Below are 15297 nucleotides of genomic sequence, written 5' to 3'. Positions count from 1 at the left end.
GAAGGCACCTGTGTTCATAAACACTGCTGATGACTCATGGGGTACAGTCTCCTCAGTTGCCTAATTAATGTAGCTAATTAAAACCTTGCCATGGCTAATGTGCCTGGTCCTGCAGCAGCAGAGTCAGCATTGCTGATGAGTACAGGGTGAGGCAGAAGGGGACAGGCAGTGGGTAAATAGGCAAGGGGAGACCTTTTTGCCCTGCATAGGTCAGGCTGTGTGTCCTCAGTTGCTGGTAATGGGCAGGGACTTCTTTTCAATGCTCTGGTCAGTGCAGCCATCAGTTTACCTGAAGATTTTCTCACCACTATCAGGCTGTCCCCCAAATCTCCTTCTTCCTCTCCCTGCTCTGACCCTTCCCCGAGGCTCCCATGGCTTGCTGCTGCTGCCTGGGGTGAATCTTCCGTCTCTCCTCTCCTCCACCCCAGCCCCTTCCCCCTCAGAGGTCCCCGCAGCTGCAGGCTGTGTCTCTCCTCACCCCCCTCCCAGCGGGGTGCAGGAGGTGTGTGTGTGAGAATGTGAGCGGGGAGTCAGTGGCAGACGGGGGGATGAGGAGGAGAGTGGAGGGGATCCCGGAGTAACTTTACACAGTGAAAAAGCCTTCCAGAGACGAGTAGCAGATCACTGACACTGTAAAAGAGTCATTATAGTGGTAATGAACCCATCTGATGGGCATTCACCCAGGGAGCCTTTGGCCACATCCAGCTGGTTTTTCTATTGTAGGAAAATGTGTTATTGGGGTTAAAAACAGTTTCCAAATGATGACCCATCAGTTAGTGTCTGGCTCAGGGAGGAGCTGACATAGCCAGGGAGTTTATTTCGTGATCTAAGGAAACAAGCCTGGCGGGGAATTCAGTGGAAGGAAGGTGATTAAACTACTGCCCTAATGCAGGCTATCACTGACCAGCACTTTTTCAAAAGGAGAGATTAGGCTTCAGGTTGGCGCAGGTAGCTCGGCTTTCCACCGAACACCCGGCCACACAGAGGAGAATCTATCTGGCCACACCTGTTGCCTTGGAGAATGTTATTAGTGCTTTAAGGTGAAAAGGGGAAAGAGTGTCACGGGGGCCGGGGGGGGAGGCATGCAGCAGCAGGTGGGGGTGGGGGTCCCATGGGGGGCGGGGGAAGGGTCTGACGGGGGACGGGGTGAGAGGCGAGCAGCAGGCAGGCGGGAGAGGAGGTGAGCGGAGGGGAGATCTTGGGGTGGTGGTGAAGAGGCAAGTGGCGAATCAGCAGTAGGTGGGGGTGGGGCCTGGTGCAGAGCAGGGGTGGAGTGTGAGCAGGGCTGTGGTCAGAAGAGGCAGGACAAGGAGCTCGCCTCCCCCAGGGGAAGTTTCACCCCCCACCCATGGGGACGTGGCTGGTGTGCCAGTCACTGCAGACAATCCTATGTACTCAATCTACAGCAGGGCAATGGGGGATTCAGAGACCCAGAGCTGGGTTCTCACCTGGCTGCTGCTGTGGTCATGGAAAGATTTCTGGGTGCGTGGGAGCAGCTCGCTGATCTTACAGAGCGAGTGTGTCTCCCAACCAAGACACTGTCAGGCTCCTCTCCCAGTCTCCTCTCTACAGGGCCTGATCCTGCAAAATGCTAGGAAATACCAGGGGTTGTGGGTGCTCAGCACCTCTCTGGATCAAGCCTGGGGATGGGAGCACACGTGGGCACCAGGAAATGGACACAGCTTGAGAGTCAAGGGCAGGGCTGTCAAACAATCCGAGAGGGAGCTCCGCACTCCTGGTCAGAGAGGCAGAAGAGTTCAGCTCAGCTTCCGTTGTTCTCAACCCAGCCCCAGCCATGGGTGCTGAGCCGTCCTGGCCATTAATTTCTCTTATTGACTCAGGCCCCCCCTTTATCTTCCTGAGCGAAGCTGCTGTCTCCAGTCGCTTTGAGGCTCGGCTGGGGTGAAATGCGACGTGCGGGTGCATGTGCCCAGGTGAGAGAGCCTGGTCGCTGGCTCTATGACTCGACTTTTCCTGCTTAGATCCCCTCCAAGCTCTACCCACCTGCTGCACTGGGGAGATGTTAACAAAGGCCATTGGGAGCTGGTTCAGCTGCCAGTTTCCCATGGATTTGCTCAGCTGGGCATTGCCACCCGTGACATCTGTGCATCAAGAGACTGCAGGCGAGAACAGCACGGTTTGACTCTCCATCTGGGATCGTCCAAACAAGCCAGGGTGTTGGGGCCTGGTTACTGGTTTGGGAACATTAAGCCCATCGAGGGTGGAGTCTGAGCAGAATGCCTGTAGAGTCTGCACCAGCCTGCCAGAGCTTCTGACTAATGGTGTCATTGTCCTCTTTTCAGGACGCAGATCAATTTCACAGTGGCCATTGACTTCACAGCTTCCAATGGTGAGTTCTCCTACCAGATTAATCGTACTAATGTTCCCTGAACCACGGTCAGTCTCTGTTCAGACATCTGGTGGCTGATCAGACAATACATTACACTACCCCTCTGACATATTATGTATTTATTGCACAGTCATTCATTCCCCATAAAGGCCTGTGAAATCAATAGTTATTTTATGACCGCTGAACGCTTGTTAAATCTGTCGATAGGTATTAGGTATCCTTACAGGGATGGGGTTTTAATGAGCAAGTGTCTTGCCCAAACACCTGGGGCCTGGTTCTGATCTGATTTAGTGGACGTAAGAGCTGGATCCTGGCCCTTGGGTCACAGTATTTTCTCAGGCCACCCAGGCAAACGCCCATGGACGTTAGTGAGGGGTGGACTCACCTCACTGATATTATTGATTATTTATATTGCTGTAGTGACTAGGAGCCGCGATCTTGGCCCAGGACCCATGGTGCAAGGGTTCTGTTCAAACAGAACAAAAGCACAGTCCCTGCCCCACACAGCTGACAATCGCTCTCTTATGTGAGTTTCCCCCAATCAGTGACAGAGGAGTTACTCTTGACTTCCCGTGGTGTGTGTGTGAGAATCAGGCCCTGAGTAAAGACCTCAGTGTTTGACCCTCAGCTGACCTGACAAATACACATGCCCCTCCACTGCTTTGCCCACTCGCTGCTGCCTGCTGGTCTGTGTGACCCTTCTCTCTCTCCATCAGGCAACCCCTCACAATCCACCTCCCTGCACTACATGAACCCGTACCAGCTGAACGCCTACGCCATGGCGCTGAAGGCGGTGGGCGAGATCATCCAGGACTATGACAGCGACAAGATGTTCCCCGCACTCGGATTCGGTGCCAAAATCCCTCCTGATGGGCACGTGTCCCACGAGTTCCCCCTGGTACTGCCATCCCCTTTGAATCATTCCACCACTTAGGGCAGGTCTACACTAACAACTGGCATCGGCAGCTGAGTCGCTGTCTTGCTTCTGGTGAAGGCACTCTAAGCCGACGGGAGAGATCTCTCCTATTGGGTTAATAACTCCACCTCTGCGAGAGGCAGTGGCTATTGTAGTGAGGTGGTCACCCCACTCCAGTTTGGAAGGGGTTAAAAACAACCCTGGGAGAGGGCTGCTCTGTGGAGCCAATCACAAGTGGGCTTGAGGCAGCCAATCAGGGCCCGGCTAGGCCAGTATAAGAAAGGCTCCTGGGGAGAAGGGAGTTAGTCTTGCTCTAGTGGTGGAGCAAGAAGGACCTAGCTGCCTGGTAGATACCTTGGACAGAGCAGTACTGGGAAAGGGCAGGCTGAGCTGGGGAGCTCTGACCTGGCAACCTCCCAGGCTAAGGCCTTGCAGCAAAGGCCTGAGGAGGTACTAGGGCTGCAGGGAGGCAGCCAGGCCAAGAAAAGGCAGTAGGTCAAAGCCCCTTGCCAGGGATGAGTGGCCATTTCAGACTGCAGTTTTCCCCTGAGAGAAGGGGCTAGATGACAACTGGCAATAGCCACTGAGGCAAGGTGGGTATAGGGGGCTGGGGTTCCACTAGGAGGGTAGATCCAGAGTGGGGGGGCACTGCTGTGGGGCAGCACCCCAAAGTAATGGGCACTGGGGACTGGGAGGGACACGGAGCCAGAGTTGGTGGAGACAACAGGGCAGGTCACCGAGGGCAAGAAACCTCCCAGAGGAGGGTGCTCCTGAGCTGGATGAGCTAATTCCCAGACTGACCAGCAGGAGGCACTGTGACAGTGAGTGCCCCACCCTGCTACAGCTATGCTGGTGGGAGAAGTTGCCTGCACCAGTGTGTAGGTTCGTATAACTACGTCGCTCAGTGGATGTGGATTATTTACACGCCTGAGCAACATAGTTATGCTGAAGTAATTCTGTAGTGTAGACCAGTGCATAGACAGCCCCTTTTCCAGCGTCCGCAACCATTTTGTGCCCACTTGGAAGTGAAGGGCCTCGCTCCTGTCCATCAGGCTGTCTGGCTGTGGTGAAGTCCTGGGCTAGGCCCTGATGCTGAAAGAGCAGCCCCTGTGAGGTACTGAGCACCCTCAGCTCCTGTCGGCTTTGGTGGGCGTGGATGGTGCTCAGAGCCTGACAGGATCAGGCCCTTAGTGGGGGTTAGGGTGTGTATGGCACCACCTCCCCTCTAATCTGATGCCCTGGTTAGACCAGCCAGTCCCTGTGATCCTGACCAGACTTGCCCGAGGTGCCTCCACAGAGCAGCCAATGCTGATCAGGGCCCATGGCTGTGGCAAAGCCTGATGGGTCTCCGAGTGCTTGGTCAGCCCTAGTGGAGCCTCAGTGGATCCATCTGCACAGCCGCGGCAGCAAGGTTCCAGAGCCAGACTTAGGCTTGTGCTGCGGCTCTCAAAACATCTATGTAGATAGTGGGGCTCTGATGTCCACCCCCCTCCTTCAGCTTCAGAACCCAAGCGCCAGCCCCAGTCGGATCGTCTGCACAGCTGCTTTCAGTGCCATCACACAAGCCGAGTGTCGACCCAGGGCTCTGAGACGTGCTGCTCCGGGCTGCCATGAGGCCTCTGTGGCTTGGCCTTAGCCGGCCAAACAGCCATGAGCACCAAGGGTAGCAGTGTGGCTGCTCTGAGGACAGGAAAATGGATTTCCCATGGGGAGGGCATAAAAATCTGAGCCAGGAAATCTGGTTTTTCTTAGTGAGCCTCTTCCCAGTCCCTGGTGGAGGAGGGAAATAGCTGCTGTCTCCCCACCCCCACCTCCAGGAGAGAGCTCCCCTCCTTACAGTACGGGGGAGCTAACTCCGGTGTCTCCCTGAGCCCCATTTTCTGGAGATGCCGGCTAGGGACTGAGGCTCAGCAATGGAAGCCATTTCAGTGTCAGAGCTGGGACTCCTGGGTTCTAGTCCCACCTCATGGGCATACTCTGTGTGTCCTTGGTTAAGCCATGTCCCCTCCCTGCCTCACTTTTCCCACCAGGAACATGGGGATGATGGTGCTTTTGAAGCAATTTGAGATCCTAGGATGGAACCACTGCACAAGTGCTAAGTGTTATCATCACTGTTCCTCTGAGGCCCCAGGGGTGTGGCCTCTGTTACCTTTGGGTGATTCCTCCCAGTGCTGCGGGGAACTCCTCAGATCCCTCTGGCCAGCGCTCCAAGTAGGGATCTGGGAAATAAAAGTGGGGGATGGGGAATGACTCCCCTTTTGGGGAACCTCCCCTCACTGCCCTTCCTCCCTCTCTCTCAGAACGGCAACGCTGACAACCCCTACTGCAGCGGGATCGAGGGTATCCTAGAAGCCTATCACAAGAGCCTCAAGACTGTCCAGCTGTACGGCCCAACTAACTTCGCCCCAGTGGTCAACCACGTGGCTAGGTACATCCAGCTGGTGCATTGACTAGTGGCAGCATCCCCCAGCCCTGCTTGCTCTGTCACCCCTCCCTGGGCTGGCAATGGGCTGGTGGTACCCACCAGAGAACTATGGCAGTGTCTACATAGAATGGCCAACTGGGAGCAGCAAAAGAGTCGAGAGCTGTTTGATAGCAGCCAAAGGCAGGAACGAGCTAGCCAGGGCAGTGGATCCTCTAGGGCTGTGTCCAATCCAGGTGATGTTTCAAGCCATGGGTTCCGGGAGCACGGTGTGTATTTATGTCACTCCCTGGCCTGGGTCAAGGCCCATGTCTAACACCCTGTAGCTGGACTAGCAGGGATGTGGCACAGGCCTCTCCTTTACTCCCAGGAGGATCCTGGTTTGGGTAAGGAGTGTCACAGCCCAGCTCTCTTGGGAGCTCACATGGCCCCTGGGCGACAGCAGGAACAGAGATTACGTTTAGGGGCAGGGAGAGAAGGAGGGGGACTCCCCTTGGGCAGCTCTAATCTCGCCACAGAAATTTCCCAAACTGGGAAATTGGAGACGCTGCTCTGAACTGCAGACCCGGGGACAAATTCCCCATGGGGTTACTGCAGTTACCCCAGGGGTGAACATGGCCCAGTGCAGCAAGGTTAGCCACCAGTTCAGAGTCCCCAGTCCCCAAAACCCACCCCCCAGAAGCCTACACTCACATGAACATCTCCCCGTCCAGATACGCCACCACTGAACAGGACGGCTCCCAGTATTTCGTACTCCTGATCATCACAGATGGGGTGATATCGGACATGGCCCAGACGAAGGAAGCCATCGTCAATGTGAGTAACAGGGGTTCTGCTCACCTGCTGTGCCACCCGTATCCCACACCAAGCCAATGTCTGCCTGAGTGCCACTCACTGGGACAGACAGAAAGTAGCGAGCATCAAGCAGCCAGATGTTACTAGACCTGCTAAGACTAATGGCTTTTGAAGAATCCCAGTGAGATTTGTCACGCTCTGTCTAGCCTCAGGTGGAGGGAATGGAGTTCAAGATTAGCCCCTGACTCCAGAGGTTCCCTAAGTTCTGTCAGCCCAGTGTCTCAGATATCAGAGAGCTCAGAGTGCCGTGGCTGTCAACAGATGGGTGGCTATAACAACCTGGGACCTCTATCTGTGTCCTCATCACTTGGATGACCCAGCCTCCCTCTGTGCCCACTGATGAGCACAGTTGGAAGCTCTGGCCTTTTTCCTTAGCCATAGGTGCCGACTTCATGGGTGCTTCCACCCCAGGGCACCCACAGCAAAAAAATAGTGGGTGCTCAACACCCACCAGCCACCTGCCAAACAACTGATCGGGTGAGAGGCGCTGGGGAGGAGGGGCGGAGCCGGGCTGAGAAGAGGCAGAGTGAGGGTGGGGCATGCATGGGTTGGGGCAGAGCAAGGGCAGAGAGAGGCGGAGCAAAGGGGGGGCATGCTTGGGTTAGGGGCGGGGAGAGATGCAGCAGGGGCGGGGCATGCTTGGGTTTGGAGCAGAGCAGGGGCAGGGAGAGGCAGAGTGGGGGCAGGGCACGCTTGGGTTAGGGGCAGGCAGAGGCGGAGCGGGGGTGGGGCATGCTTGGGTTAGGGATGAGGAGAGGCAGAGCGGGGCGGGGCACGCTTGGGTTAAGGGCGGGGAGAGGCAGAGCAGGGGCAGAGTCTTGGGGGAAGGGGCAGAGTGTGGGTGGAGTGGCGGTGGAGTACCCACCCAGAAAAAAGAAAGTGGGTGCCTGTGCCCTCACCCTCTGGCAGGGGTCATCTGATGCCACTTCCATTCTCCTGGTCCCCTGGCAAGCATTCTGGCTCACCATCCTATGCCCTGGTCCTCCAGTGGATGGATCTGGCTGCCCCTCTGTCTCCTTCATGCTTGGTTAGGTAAGGAGGCAGCCAGAGAAGCAGAATCCAGTGGTCACCAACTGGAACACGGTGTCTTGGAGGAGGAGTTCAGGTGGAGCCTCTGTTTTCCAGGACTCCTGCCCAGGCTCTGAGCATTGCACTGTGAAGCCGTGTTCCCTGTGCAGATACCTGAGCAGATTCCTGCTCATTCAGTTTCCTACCCACAAACACAGATCAGCAGCAGATTATAAGGGCAGGAAATAATTAGCTAATTGGGGGTTATTTCAGAAGACTTGGGACCAAACCCACCTGTGCTGTGACCCCACTGAAGTCAGTGGGCCAGGCATGGGGCTGCCCACGATGTTTTCATCATTGTCTTAAGGCATGTAGGTGACGGGAACTCAGCTCACCGGGGAACGGTGCCGACACCTATCTGACCTTTTCTGCTCCTTCCTTCTCTCTTTGAGAGACAGACCCAGAGCCTCAGCTCTGTTAGTGCTCTGCTGATTTACACTATTTGGAGATGTGGCCCGTTTCTGGGTGTTGAAGGCACCAAAGGCTGTGCAGACATTGAGCTCTGGTGCAGCAGGCACGCATTGATACATCTCTGTTTATCATTAGGGTCTGTCACTAGATACACTTGCAGGTTCTATGGTTGCCAGAGGTTCAGTCACATCTTGTCAGTTTGGTGTCTTGCGATGAACCATGAATCCTAAAATGGACAGTCCTTGGAGAGAACTGGACTATAGTCTTTTTTCATCTACACTAGTGTAAATCGGGAGTGACTCCACTGGACATAATTCCCCTCACTCATTGAAGGCAATGGATTTAAACCATTGTGTGGGTGATCTGAATCAGGCCCAAAGGGAACTGTTAGCCTTTTCATAACTCCTTTAAAACAATGAACTTGTAATCCTTTTTAGTACATTAAGAAAGTGCCTACTGAACAGGTTATGCTGCATTATCAGCTAGTCAAGAATGGGTTGATCTACCAGTGCCCAAAGATACATTACAAAGAAAATATTGGGGAGTGTGGAAAACACCTTTATTCTCTGTTACAACAGTCAGGAGTCATTATTCAGTCCCCTTGGGCCTATTCATGTTGTCGCTGGTGAGTCTGGCATTTCTCCAAACAGTATCGGCAGATACACAGTGTCTGTGGCCGTGGGTGAATCAGGTGTCATTTCACTTGCAAGTACAAGCACGATCACCTTGGGACTGAGTGGCTTGGTTTTTTGAAGAACGATACCTTTCTGGGGACTGTGTAGTCGTCATCTCCAGCAGCGAGAAGGCCTCCTTTCTTCTTCTGGAAGATGATAAATGTTCTTGGAACAACCTCGGCAGATCATGGATAGGCCCCTGGCTGCTTCATGAGCGCTGTCTGGATTTTTGCCTGGATCTTCCTTCTGTTTGTCTCACGTCTGCATGTCTTTGTCCTGCGCTAGCATAGACTTAGGGCAGCAGTGACTGCACAACAACCCTCTGCGAATGCAGTGACCCGGCTGTGATATTTGTCATTGTCATAGGAAGTGATTAGTGCTAGCTCCATGAGATAAGCCAGCCAAGCCCACACCTTTGGAACAAATGCTACACACTCAGTGCAATCAGAAAGTCACCCCTCCAGGGTCACACTAACTCCTCCCCAGGCTTGTAAATCCTATTGTCCCTTCCTGTGACATACCAGGGCACAATCCAGATCTGTGAGGAGCTGTGTCACCCCTGCCCTGCAGCACCTTACAATGCTTTGCTGAAGTGGCTCCCCTCGCTCACAAACAGCCTGCCAGCATGAAAGCCACACCCTGAGTATCTGTGTGTAACTGCAGCCTGTCAGCCACACTTGGGTTACACTCTGGCCCTCACCAGCCTTGGTTACACTGCAGGGTGACCCCAACACATGGCCAATCTTAAATTTCTCCCCAGAAAGGTATGTCCTGTCCTGCCCAGCTGTCTCCTGGACAGTACAAGTTATATTAGGGCTGTCATTTCTCCTAAAGGAATAATATGCACACAACTTGCCACCCCAGATGGAGTTTCCCAGATACTCCAATTTAAATACACTGGATTAGATAAAACAATAAAACAAGTTTATTAACCACAAAGAGAGTGATTCTAAGTGAGTACAGGTAATGAGGCATAAAAGTCAGAAATGGTTACAAGAAAAATAAAGATAAAAGCTACTGGTGCCTAACTTAACAAACTACAATTCAAAAGCGAAGTTTTCTCACCCCATGTTTCAGCTGTCTGACTGGCCAAACTTCTTAAGTCAGGATCCCACCCCCAGAGTCCACTGACTGCTTCCTTTGTCACTTCGGGTGCAGTGAATGTGATAGGCTGGGGGAGAGAGAGGGGTGCCTTGGGGTGTTTGTCCCTCCATTTTATAGTTTCAGTCTCTCTCTCTTGAAAAACATTTCCAGCTGGGAACTAGGAGACAAAGTCTGTGTGGAAGGATGTTCCCTGCTGCTTTTTTCTCACCTGTTTGAGCTTTCTTTGTTTCCATTCCTGCTTGACAGCTCTGTGTACTGCTTACGTGCAACTGAAGCAGAGCAAATATTCCTTTGTTTAGGACAGACCTGTTTGCCAACCTCAGTTTGAAACATGTGTAAATAACACCATACAGGGGAATCTTATAACTTCCCATACAGTGTTGCCACACATATTTTATCAGGACGATACTGATCTGCAAATTAGAAGTTTTCAAGGCATACTTTGTACAAAGATTATTATAGTAGTGTGTGAACACAGGAGGACATTCTGTCCCACTTCTTTCAATGGCTGTTTGCCCCAGACCTGAGCTCCCAATGCCAGAGTGCTGTTCCCATCTCTCTTATATCCTGGGTGGAGCCATTCCAGCCCCAGTGAATCATCAGATATTAATTTCCAAGATCTGCTAATGATAGGACAACAGGAGAACACTATTACTGATGGGAATTTTGAATAACTTGATAATTTGTGCACCTGTGAGGTTTCACAGGATTTGAACACACGTCTGCAGTACTTCAGGTGGGCAGGGACTCTACCCCACCACCGAGCAGCCTTGGCATAGCCACCAACAATGCACCAGACATCAGTCACTATGTGAAGTGCCGCCCATGGTAAATGACTGTCAGCTCCTCCCATGACTGCTGATTTGCCCAGACCCACCAGGTATGCCTGGAGTAAGTACCAGGAAGTGACTGTGCATCAAGGCAGATCCTGACCTGCTGCTGAGATAGATCCTGCCTCACTCTGGGTTCCTGTCTGCTTGCCTCATTCCTACTTCCTCACCCTGCCTCCAGTTCCTGGCTCTGGACCCGAGATATCGACTCAACCTCAACCTCCGCCAACTCTAACCTCTGGATCTGACCCCTGGCAGTTTGCACAGATGACTCTGACCCTGCACAACCTGTGCCCCGGTGGGGACATGGAGGGAGCGGACAGTCCACATATAAGCTGAGGTTTCAGCTCCATGGCCCCAGACAGCACAATGTTGTGGAGAAAAGCAGGCCCTTCACAGGCAAGTGGAGACGCATCACACCAGGCACAGGCGATGGACCCACCACTTGAGCCAGGCCCTGTAGTGCCTCTACTACAGCGATCAATGGAGACTGCCAAAAATTCAGGGGGGTGCTTAACCAGTGCTGTCTGTTGTTTCTGCTCTGCCCCCGGACTGACTCCACCGAGCAGGCCAAGATGGGCCTGGTAACTAGTTTACTGACTGGTGAGGCACTGGATTGGGCCTCTCCCCTGCTCAAGCAGACTAGTTGGGCACTGATGGACTGGAGCACCCTCCTCTGAGCCTTTTCCATGATTGTTGATGACCCTCACGGCATGTGATCGGCCAAAGCCCCCAAGGAAGCTGTGGGAACGATGGGCCAGCTGCCTCATCCATGGCGCACTTCTGGTGGCTTGTGGCCAACAGCAAGTGGCACAAAGTATTCTGTACCAGTTCCAGTGGGGATTAAGCTTAGAGTGAGTTAGCATGGGCAGAAGCTCCTGCAGACCTGGACACCTCCATCAATCTGGCCATCCGCATTGACAGCCAGATACATGAGCTGAGGGAGGAAAAGAGGGGTTTAACACTGCCCCCACACGCTGTGCTAGCCCCCTTGAGCTCGACCCACAAACCCATGCAGGTGACTCGGCCCACTGACAGATGTCCACTAAGGAGAAGGAGTGACATTGGTGCAATAGCCTGCACTTCTGCTGCACTGAGCCAGGACATGTTTGCTTCATGCCCATCATGGATCCTGGCCAGGAAGGGATCAGGAAACAATCATGCTCAGGCCTTGTAGGAGGACCTGGTCAGGCACAACCACACACTACACCCAGGGTTGACCCCCCAAGTTTTGATGGGGACCCGTCAGGGTCCACTGGGTTCTAATTCAGCTGTGCCTCCATGGTGAAACTCAACGACTGCCCCTGCAGTGGGCACTCATTGGCTCCAGAGCCGTTGACAATTTCATAAATTCATAGACTGCCCAAGCTCTGCAAATCCCCATCTGGCAGAAGTCCACACTGGATGTTGTGGAAACTGTAGATGGGACCCTCCTGTCCTCGGACTGGTAACCCAGGAGACAGTGCCCCTGGAAGCAGAAATTCAGGAGCACAGAGAATCGCTGCAGTTCAGGGTGGTCTGTTCTCTACATTTCCCCTGATGCTCAGCGTCATGTAGTTGGTACGGTGTGACCTCCATATTCTCTGGCGAGCATAGAGGATCAGCTTCCCGTCTGAGCCCTGTCAGCAGGCCTGCCTCTGTAGCAACAGCAGCAAGACCCTGGACCCAGGGGCCCCATCCCAGGCAGCAGTGAGTCTACCCCCACGTGTGCCAGGGGCTCACAGCGACTGGCTGGAGTGAGACACTCCTGGATCTGACACCCCCTTCCTGCTCCCACATTCCTGATAAATACCAGGATTATGCGGACGTCTTCGAAAAAAAAAATGTGGACACATTGCCTCCACACTACCGCTGTGATGTCACTATTTACCTACAGTCAGGGTGAAAGTTCTCTGTGGCCATAATTACGCGATGCCCGAACCAGAACTGGTGGTTCTCCATGTGTGTACTCAAGAAAACCTGGCCAAAGGCTTTATTCACTGCTAAGCGTCTCCCACAGGGGCTACATTCCTCTTCGTAAAGAAGAAATACAGGACTTTGCACCTCTTTGTAGACTACTGGGCACTGAACCAAGTGACAATTCAGAACGGGCATCCCCCCGGCTCTTAATCCCAGCATTGTTGGATTGCATGAGATCCATATGGGTATTCAGTGACCCAGACCTCCTAGGAGCTAATAATTTCATGCCCATCTGGGTAGGGGATGAATAGAAAACCACTTTCTAAACTCATTAAAGACACTGAATATCTGGTAATGCCATTTGGACTGACTAATGCCTCTGCAACCTGGCACTTGTTCACCGATGTATTTAGGGACATTCTGGATCAATATATTGTTGTCTGTTTAGATGACATACTTGTCTTTTTGAAGAACCCGGAGCAGCACCAACTCCACATCAGGACCATCCTGGAGAGGTTACAGCAGCATGGTCTATACACAAAGCTTTGACCAACCCTCCATGGAGTTCTTGGGGAATACCCTCTCCCCAGAGGGCATTAAAATCATAGAATATCAGGGTTGGAAGGGACCTCAGGAGGTCATCTAGTCCAACCCCCTGCTCAAAGCAGGACTAATTCCCAGACAGATTTTTGTCCCAGATCCCTAAATGGCCCCCTCAAGGATTGAACTCACAACTCTGGGTTTAGCAGGCCAATGTGCAAACCACTGAGCTATCCCTCCCCCCAAAGACGGGGAGGGACCCATAGAAGGTGGAAGCCATTCACAGCTGGGAGGCACCTTGGAGTACTTGGGAAGTGCAGCACCTCCTAGGCTTTGCCAATTTCGATCGCTGCTTCATCCTGGGTTTTTTGGAGTGAATAGTCCTCTGGACGCCTCTAAATCTGTTAAATTGCCCAAGGATCAGCAAGCCTTAGAACAGCTCAAGTTGCCTTCACTACCACTCTTACTCTGGCACACCTCAATCCAAAACAAGCATTTGTCATGGACACGAATGCATCAAATGTGGCCATTGTGGCCATGCTGTCCCTGAGGCACAGACCCCGGCACCTGCTGCACCCTGTGAACACCACTCACAGAAGCTCACTCCAACAGAACGAAACTACAAGCTCCTTGATAAAGAATTCCTTGAGATTAAATCTGCATTTGCAGAGTGGCCTCACTACTGGAGGGGCTCGATGCCCTGGACAAGTGTTACTGATCACAGAAATCTTGAGTGTCTGTGTAGATCCAATGCACTGAACCAGAGACAACTGAGGGGGGTCTTATTCTTCTCTTGCTTTAACTTCAAGATTACTTACCCACCAGGGAGCAAGCATGGCAAGGCCAATGCCCTGGTCTGTGAAGGAGGAAGGAGAGAAAGCTAGCCAGGAACAACCCTACTTCCTCAAGACCCACAACTTCCTTAATGGCACCCTATCCCAAGATCTAATCACACTGCTCCGATCAGCCTCTCAGGAGAACCTGCTGGCCCAGAGGGTGGTGAACTCCCAGAGCAATCGAGAGCTCAGAATGAGAAATAACATTCCATGCAGGGTGGAATAACATATATTAATGGTCATGTATATGTTCCACCAGGACACCCTGATTGGAGGTACTACATATGAGCCATTTTAATCCCCTAGCGGGGCACTACAGTGACCTCAAGGCCTATCCCAGCCTCCTGCTTCTTCTGGATACCCTGCATGCATGCTGAAATTCAGGCTTATGTTGATTCATGTGATTTATGCGCTTGCACCAAGGTGCTGCGCACCAAACCTTTCGGTACCCTGATGAGTATGGAGAACCTGCCCCAGCCATGGACAGCCATTGCCATGGATGTCATTGTAGAACTCACCAAATCAAATAGCCACACGCTAGTACTGTCTCATAGACTCTGAGACTTTAAGGTCAGAGGGGACCATCATGAACATCTAGTCTGACCATCTGCACATCACAGGCCACAGAACCTCACTCCAGTAATAAACACCCTAGCTCTGGCTGAGTTATTGAAGTCCTCAAATCATGGTTTAAAGATGTCAGGCTACAGAGAATCCACCACTGACACTAGTTTAAACCTGCAAGTGACCCCATGCTGCAGAAGAAGGTGAAAACCCCCCATTATCTCTGCCAATCTGACCTGGGGGGAAATTCCTTCCTGACCCCAAATATGGCGATTAGTTAGACCCTGATCATGTGGACAAGACCCAGCAGCCAAACACCTGAGAAGCAGTTCTCTGTAGTAACTCAGAGCCCTCCCCATCTAGTGTCATAGATCAACTGACCAAGATGGCACACTTCATCCTCTATGCCCACGTACTGTCAACTGAGGTGATGGTTTAGCTCCTAGTAACACAGTAGTCCACCTCCATGGGCTGATCCACCTCATCGCCTCAATCAAGAGACCCAGTTCATCTGGCATGTCTGGCCCAAAACCCTCCAGCTACTAAACATCCACTCCTGTGCTTCCTCAGCATACCACACAGCCACTGCCCCCTGGTTCCAGGTCAGGGCCATATGGAGTATGACGTCTGTGCCATGCTGGACTCCAGATTAAAGTGGGGTCAGTTGTGGTAGCTCATACGCTGGGAACGCTGTGGCCCCCAAGAACAGTCTGGGAGCCTACCAGTAACGTTCACACCCCTGAAATAGTAAAAGACATTCACAAATGCCACCCAAACAAGCCTGGTCCTATGTGCCCCAGGGGTGATGTGAGGATTCATAAGTCTTGA

At 52.8% G+C, this 15297-nt stretch overlaps 1 protein-coding gene across 6 annotated transcripts in view; it reads left to right on the top strand.

The window, feature by feature from the left end:
• The window catches only part of LOC123370362 (copine-5-like), a 194236-nt gene that overhangs the window by 139869 nt on the left and 39070 nt on the right, over positions 1–15297 (top strand). For all 6 annotated transcript variants that reach the window (XM_045016877.1, XM_045016878.1, XM_045016882.1 and 3 more), the window contains 4 exons: positions 2304–2350; positions 3067–3248; positions 5567–5694; positions 6402–6504. In XM_045016877.1, the coding sequence (XP_044872812.1) occupies positions 2304–2350; positions 3067–3248; positions 5567–5694; positions 6402–6504 (460 nt within the window). The remainder of the gene's footprint in view (positions 1–2303; positions 2351–3066; positions 3249–5566; positions 5695–6401; positions 6505–15297) is intronic.

The sequence above is a fragment of the Mauremys mutica genome, chromosome 4 (assembly GCF_020497125.1).
Source record: "Mauremys mutica isolate MM-2020 ecotype Southern chromosome 4, ASM2049712v1, whole genome shotgun sequence".
NCBI lineage: Eukaryota > Metazoa > Chordata > Testudines > Geoemydidae > Mauremys > Mauremys mutica.
The sequence above is the reverse complement of the archived record's forward strand: the minus strand, read 5'-3'. Positions and strand labels throughout refer to the sequence as shown.